Here is a 14,314-nt window from a genome sequence, read left to right as displayed (position 1 = left end):
GATGGATGGCATGAATCTCCTGTCGCCTGAGCAGAGGTCAGACTTCCCTCTGCCAGGCTGCTCTGCCCAGGTACCCTCTTGCTGTCTGCTAATGCCCAATTAAAGAAGGCAAAGTCTGTTGCCGTCATGCTCCGAGGCTCACAGACAATTTCCCAAAGCAGCAGCCAAGCGCTCTCTCTCAGCAGGGCACAAATCTCCCCAAAACAGGCCTGCCTGCTTTCTCTTTCTCTTTTTATCCTGGACCTTGCCAGCAACCCAACAGTGACATCTTGTGGGGCTTGGCCCTTTAGTTCATTTTGTTGGGTTTAAAGGGTAGGCACCCTGAAGAACGAACACATCCAAACTGCCCAAGGAAACATTCTCAGGCTTGCTTTCCCAACTCGGTGTCTTTGCTCTGACCAAGGAATGTTCCTTCTGTCAGTGCACCCCCAACTCTGTTGTAGCACCTCACACAAGCTCTTCAAAACAGGGCAGTCAGACATTGGACTTGTGGGGCCCGCTTTGCTTTTTACTCAGAACCTCAGGATCTACCAATAATAATAATAATAATAATAATAATAATAATAATTTATTATTTATACCCCGCCCATCTGGCTGGGCCTCCCCAGCCACTCTGGGCGGCTTCCAAAAAAATATTAAAATACTGTAATACATCAAACATTAAAAGCTTCCCTAAACAGGGCTGCCTTCAGATGTCTTCTAAAAGTCTGGTAGTTGTTGTTCTCTTTGACATCTGGTGGGAGGGCGTTCCACAGGGAGGGCGCCACTACCGAGAAGGCCCTCTGCCTGGTTCCCTGTAACTTGGCCTCTCGCAGTGAGGGAATCGCCAGAAGGCCCTCGGTGCTGGACCTCAGTGTCCCGCATGAAAGAAACACATTAAAGAACAGGAATTAAGGAACAAGCTGCGCCTGAGAGCGTTCTGAGCCTTCCGAATATATTCTTAGTATCAGAACTGCATTGAGCTCAACGTCCTTTCACATAAAAGTCCTTGCTTCATTTCAGCTGCCTAATTTAGAAGGGAAAAGTCATCCTGTTGTTGCTGTTGTATATTTGGGAGTCAGCAACCTGTTGACCTAAACAAAAACCCTCCTTGTTGTTTTTAAAAAAGCTGGATAGTTCAACTGGTTAAAGCGTGGGGCTGATAATGCTAGGATTGCAGGTTCAGTCCCCATATAGGACAACTGCATGTTCATGCATCACCAGGATTGAACTAGATGATCCTCAGGGTCCTTTCTAACTCTACAATTATGTGATTCTATACTGCAAATCAGAGAGAGAGAGAGAGAGAGAGAGAGAGAGAGAGAGAGAGAGAGAGATGTACTAGTATAGCTTGGTCTACCTTCTGCCCATCCCTGCTTTAGAAGAACAGGTCAGCTTTGGGAAAGATAACTGACAAGCTGACCCTTCTTTGTCTGTGTGTGCTTCCCTCTCTGCAGTGTGTGGCTGTGACCTAGCTCAGTCCGGCTTCTTCTTTAAAAACGGGGAATACATCTGCACCCATGACTACCAGAAGCTCTATGGCACACGTTGCGATAGCTGCCAAGACTTCATCACAGGAGAGGTGATCTCAGCTTTGGGCCGGACCTACCACCCAAAGTGCTTTGTCTGCAGCATGTGCAGGTGAGTGGAATGTTTGGCTGCGATTGTGGGCAACCCATTCATAAGTGAGAACCCCGAACGGAAAGCCTGAGGTGCTTGAATCCACATGGTGGGATGTGCAGATATGGCGTGGTAGAAACTTGCTCTATGCCGCACCTCCTTTTCTTACACCTTGGGGAGTGCCAGGGCAATGAAAGAGGATATTTCCTTAAAGCATGAGGCAGCACAGCCTGGTTGGAAGATGCCTGCGTGCTTCACAATGACAAAAAGCTGTACATGCGTTGCGCTCATTTCTCTAAACTAATATGAAATAAAATATTTATACACACTCTTAGAACAGTGGGTACCTGCACATTCAAAAGTACATACCTGCATGATGTGTCATTAGGCAATAACTGGTTCTATGACTTATTATTGTGCCCATTGCAGGATCAAGAGCATGTCAAGCAAAAAAGGGGTTAATTCTGGCAGTATGGATGTCAGATTGTATGACTAGACTAGCCAATCATTAGCCTGAGAGTGGATGGATGGTCCTGCAACTGAGGAGGGGGGATAAGTAATCTCCCAAGGGAATGGTGAAGCTACTGTGGGGGCTATGAACTCTTCTAGGTCTCAGATATACTCTGGAGGGACAGGTCTATTAATTTGTCATTCTTAGTGTTGGGAGTGCATTAGGAGAGCATTAAAATGAAAGATGGGTGAGGGTGAGTGACAGGAAAAGCTAGTCTTTAATTAGCCACACTAGCTGTGTGGCACACACACACACACACACACACACGTCACTGCCACCACCATTGCTGTGGTCTGCTGGAAGGAATCACATAGCAATGTTGGCACCCACACAATATTTTCCCTTCAAGCATTGCCAGGAAACATGTACAAGAGCTATGACGCTGCTGACAATGTATAAGTTGTCCCTGTATTGTGAGACAACAGATTGAACAAGCTGCGGTTTGGTGTAAGTGTATGTCAAGATGGACATTGGGCACAAGCTGATCAAGGTGGATCTGCTGCTCAGATATGGGCTGCACATTTAAAGCACATGGCTTCCCACAAAGAATAATGGGAACTGTAGTTTACCCCCACAAAGATCTACACTTCCCAGCACCCTTAACAAACTGCAGTTCCCAGAATCCTTTGGGGAAGCCATGTGCTTTAAACGTAACTCTTGAGGAGATCAAGGTCGTACATACAGTTCGCAAAGCCCTGTCTCACTTTGGCATGCTGTGGGTCACTTTCCAAAGACAGCTTCAGCCTCTTCTGTTCAGCTGTCATAGTGGCACTGGTGATTTGAGACCCCTGGTGCCTGACAGTCTGTAACTTTACCTCTCTATATATACAGCTTCTTTTGCTTAAAACTCGATGGGATAGAGATCACTGCTTCCACCTATGAGAAACAGATCAACCATTCTGATCCCAGACAACAAAACTGGCATTCTCTAGAAGTCCTATGCCACCCAATATATTTGTTCTCCAAGGTGATTAACTATTCAGTTAAACTGAAATTAATCCAAGCATGTAATGTTCATGGTATGTTAACACATACAGCTTTGTTTGTATAGACCAGGTGTGCAGGTCTTTCCCTTCTCCTCAATGGCATATCCTTTGCTGCAAGCTATATTCCCCTCTTTCCCCCAATTACTTTTCCCAAATGCCTGTTTGATTGCTTGTGTCTTTATAGACAGGAGCACTTGCTCTGCATTCTCCAACACGTGCAAAATCCCATCTTTTCCTCTCAGGATACTGAAATCTAATGAACTGCTGATGTGTTCTTGCAGTCAGCAGCCAAATTAGAATCCTTGCTTCACCTATATACATGGGTAGAGGTGGAATTACTTACGATTGTGCTCCTTTTTTATCCTTTACTACCTTGAGTGTAAATAGAACAGGGCAGTTAAAGTGTACTAACCCTTTTGAATGATCCTCTGTAAAAGGATCTCTGAGAACAGCTTCCATTGTAATATTTCCATGGTTTCTCTTGGGGTGTTCAGAACCATTGAGTATCTTCATGACTTAAACAAACATCTGGCGAAAGTGAACTGAGCTACTACCACTGGCATTCTCAAATCCACCATGAAGCAACTGCCATAGCTGCTGCTTCACAGGAGCTAAATTGACTATACAAACATGCACACAGATTGTGTATCCGCAGGGAGTTAGCATGGTGTGAGTGTGTAGATAAAGGGGTGGAGGAAGGGGTGCATGGTGGAGGCAGGCCACCCCAGGTGTCACCACTGAGGAGGGGTGACAAAATGGTGGGCGGCACTCACCACGGGGCCTGCAGCATGCCTGAGCCACGCATCTCTCCTGGGAAGACAACAAAATGACAGAGATGTTGAAGGGGGAAATAGGAGATGCCTGGGATGGCCCATGGGGAACACAACAAATTGGCCTGTCCCAGAATTTTAGTAATACTGCAACACAGGGGGAGATTGAGAATGGAGCAATGTCCCCTTTTTCTAATTAAAATTTTCAATGTTGTTGTTGTTTAGTCGTTTAGTTGTATCCGACTCTTCGTGGCCCCATGGACCAGAGCATGCCAGGTACTCCTGTCTTCCACTCCCTCCCGCAGTTTGGTCAAGCTCATGCTGGTAGCTTCGAGAATACTGTCCAACCATCTCGTCCTCTGTCGTCCCCTTCTCCTTGTGCCCTCCATCTTTCCCGACATCAAGGTCTTTTCCAGGGAGTCTTCTCTTCTCATTAGGTGGCCAAATTTTCAATACCATGTTCAAAAGCAACATACAGAGGAGGGGGGAACAAGGTTTAAAAATAAAAGAAAAACAGAGGAAGCAACAGCGAGTCCTGGAGATAGCTTGAAGAGGCATAGATCCAATGAGGGGTGTGAGGTGCTGTAGAAGAAGAAGAACTAGCAAACTGACAAAGGGGATCCATAGGTATCTGAAGTCCTACAGAGTATTTGTGATGTTTTCTTGGGTTCGCCTTTCTTTCAGGAAGCCATTCCCCATTGGAGACAAAGTCACATTCAGTGGCAAGGACTGCGTTTGCCAAACCTGCTCCCATTCACTGATCAGCAACAAACCCATCAAGATTCATGGACCAAGCCGTAAGTCCAGCAGATCCTACCTCATTATTTTTATACTTTGACCGTAAATGTATGGAGAACCTCCATCTGATGTGAACCCTTGAGATTCTCCCCAGGCTGTACATCTTTCTCAGGCCACACCTCTCACTGGCTCCACTTTGCATACTCCTTCCGTGTTTTTGCTGGGCTAGAATGTGTCCTGAAACTCGAGTGCTTCTTGCTTGCCTGGGTGGAGAATAGAGAGGGTTATGTGACTGTGGAGAAACTAGTGTACAAAGGGAATATTCACATTCAATGTTATGCCCGGTTTTGCCTCTGGACCCACCCACCACAGGCATCTGGTCCTCAGAAGTTTGTCCAGAGAATTATGTGGCCCTCAGGTTGAAGAAGGTTCTCTACTCCTGTTTTAAATGGCTATCACTCTTTAAAAAATACAATACTTTTTTTGGCGAGTGCTCTGCACTGGGATGTGGACCAGCTGGGCACAATTGCAGTGCAGGCTGTGTGATGTCAGTGTGGAAGCAAGAAGAAGTGTGCATGCACACGAAAGCTCATACCAAGAACTAACTTAGTTGGTCTTTAAGGTGCTACTGGAAGGAATTTCTTTATTTTGTTTTGACTATGGCAGACTAACACGGCTACCTATCTGTAACTTGTTCCTTAGTGTTTACTTAGACACATTGATTGCAGAGAGAAGAACAGCACAAAATGATTATAAAACAGTGTGTGTGTGTGTGTGTGTGTGTGTGTGTGTGTGTCCCGTCCCCCGGTGACAGCCTGCTCCTGACCAGGCTGCAGGGAACTGCCAAACACAAGCAACACTGAACACAATCCAACTGAGAGCACTTAGATTTACACAATCCAACTGAGAGCACAATAGATTTACATATACATATCACCATGTTTGAGAATGTGGTCTGCATGTAGACCAGCCTGAGAGTTAGTTGATGAAGGATGGTTTAAAATACATATTTTAAGAAACAATAACAGAAGTACATAAAGAAGGCACTGTTAAAAGAGGAAGTCAAACTTACACCCGCATTTCTGCAGACCCCTCCCCCTTTTTGTTATACAGCTGCATTTGGAAATATAATTCCAAATTTGTGCACTTAACTAATATATATATATACAAATGTATACAGTGGTACCTCGGGTTAAGAACTTAATTTGTTCTGGAGGTCCATTCTCAACCTGAAACTGTTCTTAACCTGAAGTACCACTTTAGCTAATGGGGCCTCCTGCTGCTGCCACGCCGCTGCCACACGATTTCTATTCTCATCCTGAAGCAAAGTTCTTAACCCGAGGCACTATTTCTGGGTTAGCGGAGTCTGTATCCTGAAGCATCTGTAACCTGAAGCATCTGTAACCCAAGGTACCACTGTATAAGATGTTGGTGCCCACCAGGATTCCTCAGTATTGGCTCCCTGAATCTTCCCAAAGGCATGAGTGTGTATAACTGCACTGTGACCATTTGATCCAGGGTTGATTTTTTTATGCCTAAAACTGAACCATGTTTATGTGTCCAAATCAACTGAATATCAGGACATGCTCTCTCTGTCTTGGCTGCTGGATCTGTAGGCTACAGCTGACCTCCAGGCTGTTTTGCTTGCTGTATCCCACTGATAACCTCCAGACTGGTTAGCAAATGCATTTTTAGCAGGTGTGGAGGATCTTAATCTGGGATGGGGAAACCTGTGCCCCTCCAGATGTTGTTGGACTCCAACTCCCATCAGCCCCAGCCAGCATTGCCAATGAGCTCCCCTGCCCCTGGTCTATAGGAAAGAGATGCCCTGTAAAGGGAAACAAGGGTGGGAAATCAGGGTAGGGTTGACTATTGGCCTTTCCTTGGCAATGAAAGATGGAGGGCATCTTGTGAGATGCAGTCTAGGGCACAGCTTCTTTCCTTTGGATGGGAGGCAGAAGCTGAGCAGCTGTATCTGTCAATCTTCTCCATGCTATCAAAGGAGCAGGAGGCCTGCTATAGCTTGGAATCTAATGTATCTACAACCACTAAAGAAACAGAGAGATAGCAGAAATGTGTACTTGATGACAACAATATTCTTTTACCAGCTTCTGCATCCATTCCAAGAATTGATTGCACCCAGACATCACAGCGTCTTGTCCTTCCTTATTATGAGACGATGACTCCGATTGATCAAACGATGTCACTGAAATGCAATAAAATCTTTCATGGCATCTTTGGCTGGAGTTTGTCCCTGGAGTTTTTGGAATGATGAAGTTGGCAGCTGTCCTCCTTTCAGATCCCAATAATTCAGAGTTACAAACAGCTTCCATCCATGCAGCAAAGTGAAACAGCTGCTTCAATCTGTATTTTAGACTCCATTCATGCTATTGGACTTGGAGACAGACAGATTTGGACCTATAGGGTGCAAGCCACTTCAAAAGAAACAGGAACTGAGCAAGGGCATAGTAGTTCATTACAATGAGGGATGTGGAGGAGAACTTGCCAGTGGATTGTGGGCCCCATGTTAATTATTAAGATAGGGATGTCATTTGTATTTCCTGGCTCAGAATGTCTTTGGCTGGCCCTGCCTCCAATCTTGTGATACTTGTAACACCAAGGGGATATATATAATATTAATACTACATGTGGCACACATGTAATATTGCACGTCACACATATGTAATTGTGTACATAGCATGTAAGAAAACCAAATCACTCTGCTAAGGTATTTCCTATTAAGTCAATGAGATGTTCTCTGGGTTCTAATTATCACCTTATAGTAATAATAATAATAATAATAATAATAATAATAATAATAATAGAACCGAACTCTCAGAATCAGACTAGTTAGCCAACAGTTTCTGCCACTGGAAACTCAGGAACCAGGTGCTGTGAATCAAACTGGCTGCCCAGAGCCTGCTTAATCTGCACAATGCTTCTCTTCTCTTCCCCTCCCTCTGTGCCTGATTTCCAGGAACCTGTTTAGACCCAGGAGAGAGAAACCAAGTGAAGGCCACTATGCGGTTTCTGCCCCCCTACCCCACCCTTCCCTCTCCATGCCCTATACCACTATCAGGTCACCTGAAGACCACATCCTCCCCTGAAATCCACTCTTGCATATATTCCTCTCCTTGGCTGTGTAGCTCAGGTTACTTGAGGGCAGCATGGATTATTCATAACAAGCTGCAAGCAGCATTCAGGATGGGTCCGGGTGAAACACAGTGACATATTCTCTCTCCCCCCCCCCCCCATATTAGCCACTGCTCTTAATGCACACTCACTGGTGCTGCTAAAACAGCACCTCACAGTTGTTTCAGAAAAGAAGGCAGGAAGAGTACTGTATATGCAAAGGCTACCTAGGTCAGAACGCCCCGCAATATATAAAGGCAAAACATTTTGCTGTGCGAGTTTAATATCATTTTGTTAGCTGCTGTAAAACATATAAGGCTTTCGTGATTAACTGTCTTTTTTTCCAGGATCCAGAGCAAACTTGTCTGAAGTGTTGTATGATGCTTTTAAAAATAGCTGGAGATTCTCCTAAGCCTTCCTAGCAGTGGAATGTAGCAAAAAAGAGTGAGCAGCCAGCAAGCCTGAGGGTAGCATTGACAGATTAGTGAAGAGAGAGATAAGGAGGAACAGCAAACTGAGCTTGAGGATCTGCTTTGTGTTTTCTCCCTCCAGCACTCTTGAGGTGTGGCAAATGAAAGGCAGCATCAGCAGCACTGCCCTTCACCTCTGCACCTTCCCCCTTCACCTCTGCACCTTTGGGCATTTTGTTGCACTTGGGCATTTTGTTGCACATGTGGCAAAGCGGCTACTTGGAAATCTGGGGGATTCTCCGATTTTGAAGGGACAGGAGGAAAGAGCCTGTCAGAGCACAGTCAAGGTCATGGCTTCCAAGCCCATGTGCTTCCTGTCACTGGTCTCAACAGACAGCGAGGGAAATGGGAAAGGGAAGGGAAGCTGGTAAATAACACCACGGGCGGGACATGGCCAAGACAGACAGAGGTTAGGGAACAGCTCTTCCAATATTGCCTTGCGTCGAAAAATGCCCTTCCATTTCTACTAGTGGGAGACATGGGGTAGGTGGGGGCTGCCAGCAGAATGTCAACCACCACTTTGCCTGTTCTTGAGCAAAATAATTCAATGTGGCATGGAGATGAAACAAAGGAGCTCATGGTTCCCTCAAGCATCTGGCGGTGTGTAGAAGCTCCATCCATGTGGCCCCACCTCTGTTTCTTTGATTTCCTTTTCCCTTGTGCCAGGTGCTCCTAGGTTAGGTTCTTCAAAAGGGAAGGTGCTCCTGAATAGCCACATCTGGCTTGGTTTGAGCAGTTGGCTCAGGAGTGGAAACGGCAAGGAGAAATTCACCAGGAAGAGGAAGGAATTGGCAGCCAGCTGGAATGTGGCCGTTCTTTCCACAGGCCTATTACATAAGCACACTACTTGCCAGCAGTAAAATGTGGAAAACCAAGTCAGGCTCAACAAATGTGACCTAAAACAGGAAGTTCACTTTCTGCCCTAGGTGCTCAGTTCAGCACAGGGCTGAGAGCAATATTTACAACTTTCAGCTTGCATTTTTTAAGGGAAGGAAGTGTGTGTGTGTGTGTGTGTGTGTGTGTGTGTGTAGCTGTAGCTCAAGAATTATTTTGGGAGCCACTTTGTGCCATTCTCCACTGTTCCCTTCTGGACAACCTTCTGGGGCCCACATTCCTGTGATAGGCGGGACCCAGACGCAAAAGTGGGTAGAGCCACTAATGCAAAAACTCCCTCTGTAAAGCAGTGCCCTGTTCTCACTGGGCTCCTGAGCATCCAGGGCCAGTCCAAGGTCAGGGTCCAAGCATGCAGAGCTTACAACAAGGGTCAGGCAAGCAGCAAGGTCAGAACAGCTCGTGATTAGAATGTGCAGAGGCTGACTCTTATCACCTGCCTTCTTGCAGAGGAGGGCTTTCCTCTCAAGGAGACCTTTACTCCTGAGGAGCCCTTGTCTGTAGCCAGGCACTTCTTTGGATGAGACAGGTTTCCAATCTGCCATTCCCTCATGTCAGAGGCTGAGCTGACCCTGAGTGTGCCTGGCCCCTCCTTTACCTCTTCATGAGACCTTGGCTCCTCACCCCTGTTGGAGCCTGACCCAGGGCTTGGTGTAAGGCCAACACCTCCTGGTCCTTTGGTGAGGACTCCCCTATGTCACCTCCCTGTGACATGGCAAGTAGGCTAGTTTCTACACATACACCCCTCTTTTTTCCTCCATTCAGGCAAGAAAAATGCATCATCAGATTTCAAGGACATATTCCAGCCAGGCAAAAGATGTGAAGCAGGTCTAGTGAGGGGTATGGGGAAAATTCTGAGGGCCAGACAAAGAGGCCTGGAGGGCTATACTCCCCTCCTGGCCCTGAGGTCCTTCATTGCTGTGCTAGATAAATAGCTACTCCTTGCATTAAATTAGGACAGGACCCTGAAAATGGCACAGGGCTCCCAGAATGTCTGTACCCTTTACTGCATGCCCTGTCATTCAAATTAGTGTTGTCCATGATTCTGCAAGGCAGGATGCCATTGGTAGGCACAGCTGTCCTTCAGTGTCTGCTTCTTAAACTGTTCAGGATGCTGCTGCTGTGTTGTTAATTCTGCTTCGTTGGCTTCCCAGAATGTGCAGGTTGCAAGGAGGAGATCAAGCAAGGTCAGTCTCTCCTGGCCCTGGAGAAACAGTGGCATGTCAGCTGCTTCAAGTGCCAAACCTGTGGGATCGTCCTGACTGGAGAATACATCAGCAAGTGCGTGTCTCCTCCCCATGGCCTGCTGGCCCACATTCCTCATCTCTCTGCTGAGTGGGTGGGGATTGCTTCAAAGCTCAGCATTTGACCTGTGCCCTTGGAAAAGGTCTCCAGGCTGCACCACCTGGCATCTCTCGTTCAACTTTGTATGTTGCAGCCAAGCTGTGAAAGAAAGAGTGCCTCTTCTGTGCCTCTTCTTTTTCATTCCCTGTGTAATGCACAAAGAGGGGAGTTGCACATCTCTTTCTCGGGAAAGATATGCAGCCTCCTTTTGCATCTACCTGGAGGGAACCAGCAGATCACCTTTCCTACAAAAGTAATTTGACAGGCCAGAGGACTGCTGCAGTAAATACTGCACCTATCTCCTGTGTGTAGATGGATGAGAGTTGAAGCTGTGACATTATAGACAGTGCCAGGAAATATTTGAGGCTATATAAGGAGAACAACGTTTTCTCTTGACTGAGTAATGCAGAGAAATTACTTTCATTGGCAGTAAAGCTATCTTAAATTCCCTCAAGATAATTGTTTGTAAAACTGCCATCAGTACTGAAAGTCACTGGACAGCGTCTGCTAGAATCCCATTTAAAAGCCACATTACATTTTTACTGTGCAGTTAGTGATTTAATTACTCAATACACACTGGTTAATCAATGGACACTTTTAGCCCTGGAGTAATCTAGGCATAATAGGGCAAAGGATCTTCTGAATCCTTTCACACAAAGACATATCCTTGTGCTAGCACAACGTGTGGATGTCTTTCTGAGAGCTGAGTTTGATTCCCAGTATATATGCAGCAGGCCAATAAAATAAAATAATAGTCACATAGCAATTCAACCATTATATTTTACAAGTTCCCTCCCCCTCCCTTTCCTAAACAAATATGAATGATTGTGTAGAAAGCGTAATGTGTGAAGCAGGTTTTGTCAGACTTAACCCTCCTCAAAGAAAAGTCTACAGACATTTCCTGCCTGCCTGCCTGCCTGCCTCCTTTAGTCTCCTTTATCAAAACTCCTCGTGCTTTTCCCTCTGATTACAATGTCAGAGCTCAAGCATAAGTCAGGGGCCTGCTCTCCATTGGGCTAAGCATGGTCACAGTTCTTTCTTGCTTTTGGATGGCCACTGCACTCGGTTACTACTTCATTGTGTATAGACTGCATTAAGATCATTAGCACATCTCCATATCATAGCCCCCCTCCCTTTGCAAGAGTGAGCAAACAGATCTGGAAGTCTTTCATTAACCATAACTTCTCATTTTGCACAAATGAGGAAACTGCAGTTAATGTCTTCAGAACATGACAGAATAGTAAATCGTGGCTTGAAATTAAGAGCAAGAAGAGCTCTCCAACAACGTACATTTCCAGGTTCCCTCCATCTTTTAACAGAAAAGCCCAACACTCTCCAGTGTTGATGGTAGGGTTGCTTTGTACAGTATCCTTTTTCAGATTTCGTAACTAGAAGTGTATAGAGTAGCAATCACACCACATATTTTTTTATTTAAAGGTGTTAAGATGATGACACTTGGCTGAATATCCTGCCTTGTTCTAAACCAGTTAACCATAGTTTCCGAGTTTGTATGAAGAAGGAAACTATAGCTAGTGGAAATCTTCCTGGTTTGTTTGCTGCCATGGCAGAGGGAGGGTTGAAGGGAGTGTGTGCACAGCCAGCAGGCTTGTTCTGATCTTGGCTTATTAAGCCAATATACGGTCATCCAAATTCACCCGTTGTGTGTATTTCTGAATCAGTCTAACATGGCTGAGAGCAGGTGGCTAGGGCAGTGTTCCCCTGAAGAGCTCATTCACTGCTCAACCAATCCCTGATGCAAACCCTGGTACATAAAGAACTCCACGCTTGCATTGGTCTCTGAACCGGGTCAAAGCAGGTTAGGAGCAGATTCAGGCAATACTAGTTCCATGGTACCCTTATGCAATGACTCTCCAGTTCAAAATCTAGCTGTCCCATAAGGTTTTATCCTACCACCAGGAGTGACTGGTGTCTTAGAACAACTGGTGTTCTAAGAGACCATGGGAACAGGGAAACAACCTAAGTCCCTGAAAACCTTTTGAGAGCAATAAAAGCAGGAGGCTAGACTCATACGCCTCTTTGGTGTGAGCATCTCCCTTGCCACAGGGCACCTTTGTGCCCTAGAAACCGCCCTCCTGCTGTCTCCTGGGAACTGTGCAGAGGCACAAAGCTGAAACCTTCCATATAACCCTTCCCTTCCCTGTCCTGTGCAATGCAACAATGAAGAGGAGGCAGAGTTGTGGTGGAAATATGTCCTACAGCATGGGGAGTGAGACGAGAAGAGGCAAGGAGTGGAAAGTCTGAGATCAGGGGAAATGAGCCTCCTCAACCCCAATAATGTAAAGCAGCCTTTGTGAACTTAACTAGAGTTTCTGACTGGGCACCAAAATAAGCTCCTGGCAGGCTGCTTTTCCCCTTGGTGCCCTTCACTTGAGCACAGGTCACAGTTCAGCATCATACAATAGAAATTCTGCTGAGGGGTGGGGGGAGATTCTTGACTATCCTTTCCCCTCTTTTAAGCCTCATAGCCTGAATCTTTTCCCACAGGGATGGCATTCCATACTGTGAATCTGACTACCATGCCCAATTTGGCATTAAATGTGAGACCTGCAACCGGTACATCAGTGGCAGAGTCCTGGAGGTGAGTTCAGTGCGGACAGGGCCTTTTCTCTAACACCAATAGTATTGTTGTTGTGATATCAGGGAAGCTGAGCTTTGTGTTAGTAAGAGATACACAGGACATTATTTTTTCCCCTTTCTGGCTTAAGGAAAGGTACATGGTGCCGCTCAGACTTGTGACACTTCCCGTTACACAGGGATTACATGCAGGGCTTTTTTCCCAGCCGGAACTCAGTTCTGGCCCCTCTCGGGTGGGCACCATTGCCATTATAAAAGAACAAGAAAGGTGTCCATAGTAAGTTCTGGCTCCTCTTTTTCTAGAGAAATGGTACTGGATACATGGATAACTATTGAATGATCTAAGAAAGGGCTATCAAGTCAGGTGGTTTGGTGTTTTGTTTTTGTTTGTGTGTGTTTTTTGTTCCTGGCACTGTCTAGGCTCTGATGCTGATTTTACCCCAAAAGTAAAATAAAAATTGTAATCATGTCATCAGTGTAAAGCTGGGGTAAAAGACTGCTGGCTCTCCAAGTGATGCTGGACTTCAACCCCCATCCTCCTTGACCATTGGTCATGCTGGCTGGGGATGATAGGAGCTGGAGTCCAGAAATATCTGAAGGGCCACAAGTTCACCAGCCCTGTTGTAAGGGACTGGTTTTCTGGAAGGGTGTATGTTGCACTTCAGAATCTGAGTGACAGGAGGAGAATCAGCAACTGTGCATTATGATTATATAGGCAAGCCTGGAGGATGCTAAATATAGCAGTCTATATATAACTGGAGTGGGGAGTGCTAAAAATTGGCACGGCTGTGTCTGAATTGCATAGCATGGAATGTGCGTTTTCATTTATAATCTGTTGGCTGCAGTGCCATCCTCCAGATCCAAGTATCATTGGGGTTTTTCTGAAAGTTTGTTCCTATTCCTCATGATGACAGAGGAAAACACACTGAAAAGGTATGAGGAATGCAGTATCTGTTGTAAATAGCTCAGTTGGTTAGCGTGTGGTGCTGTTAATGCCAAGGTTGAATCCCTCTTGATCAGCCAGTGAATCCCAACCTTCTTTCCTCAGTCAGCAGCAAATTATATTAGAAACTTTAATCATTTCTGGAAAAAGAACATTTGTTGAATCAAAATGAAGTAGGCAAATGAAGCCATTTCAGGCAAATGTCTCCAATTTGCACCAACACATTTTAGGTAACCACAGAATTCCTCAGCTTCTGATAAAGTGCCAGACCCATATCAGAAGAGCGCTGCTGAGTCAGACCAAAGACCTATCAAGCCCACCATCCTGTTTCCCAT

The 14,314-nt window shown here is 45.7% G+C and overlaps 1 protein-coding gene and 1 long non-coding RNA gene across 18 annotated transcripts in view; one reads left to right on the top strand and one right to left on the bottom strand.

The window, feature by feature from the left end:
- Window positions 1-14,314, top strand: part of ABLIM3 (actin binding LIM protein family member 3) — a 144,677-nt gene that overhangs the window by 86,705 nt on the left and 43,658 nt on the right. For all 17 annotated transcript variants that reach the window (XR_013835640.1, XR_013835641.1, XM_079964809.1 and 14 more), the window contains 4 exons: window positions 1,437-1,620; window positions 4,551-4,663; window positions 10,252-10,378; window positions 12,947-13,040. Coding sequence is in view for 15 of the 17 variants with exons in the window: in XM_079964809.1 (XP_079820935.1) it covers window positions 1,437-1,620; window positions 4,551-4,663; window positions 10,252-10,378; window positions 12,947-13,040 (518 nt within the window). In the remaining 2 variants the exon portion in view is untranslated. The remainder of the gene's footprint in view (window positions 1-1,436; window positions 1,621-4,550; window positions 4,664-10,251; window positions 10,379-12,946; window positions 13,041-14,314) is intronic.
- Window positions 1-14,314, bottom strand: part of LOC307209649 — a 110,830-nt gene that overhangs the window by 68,384 nt on the left and 28,132 nt on the right. The window lies entirely within an intron of this gene.

This window comes from Podarcis cretensis, assembly GCF_951804945.1.
Source record: "Podarcis cretensis genome assembly, chromosome: 2".
NCBI classification, from domain to species: Eukaryota; Metazoa; Chordata; class Lepidosauria; order Squamata; family Lacertidae; genus Podarcis; species Podarcis cretensis.
This window is presented reverse-complemented; position numbering and strand designations above follow the sequence as displayed.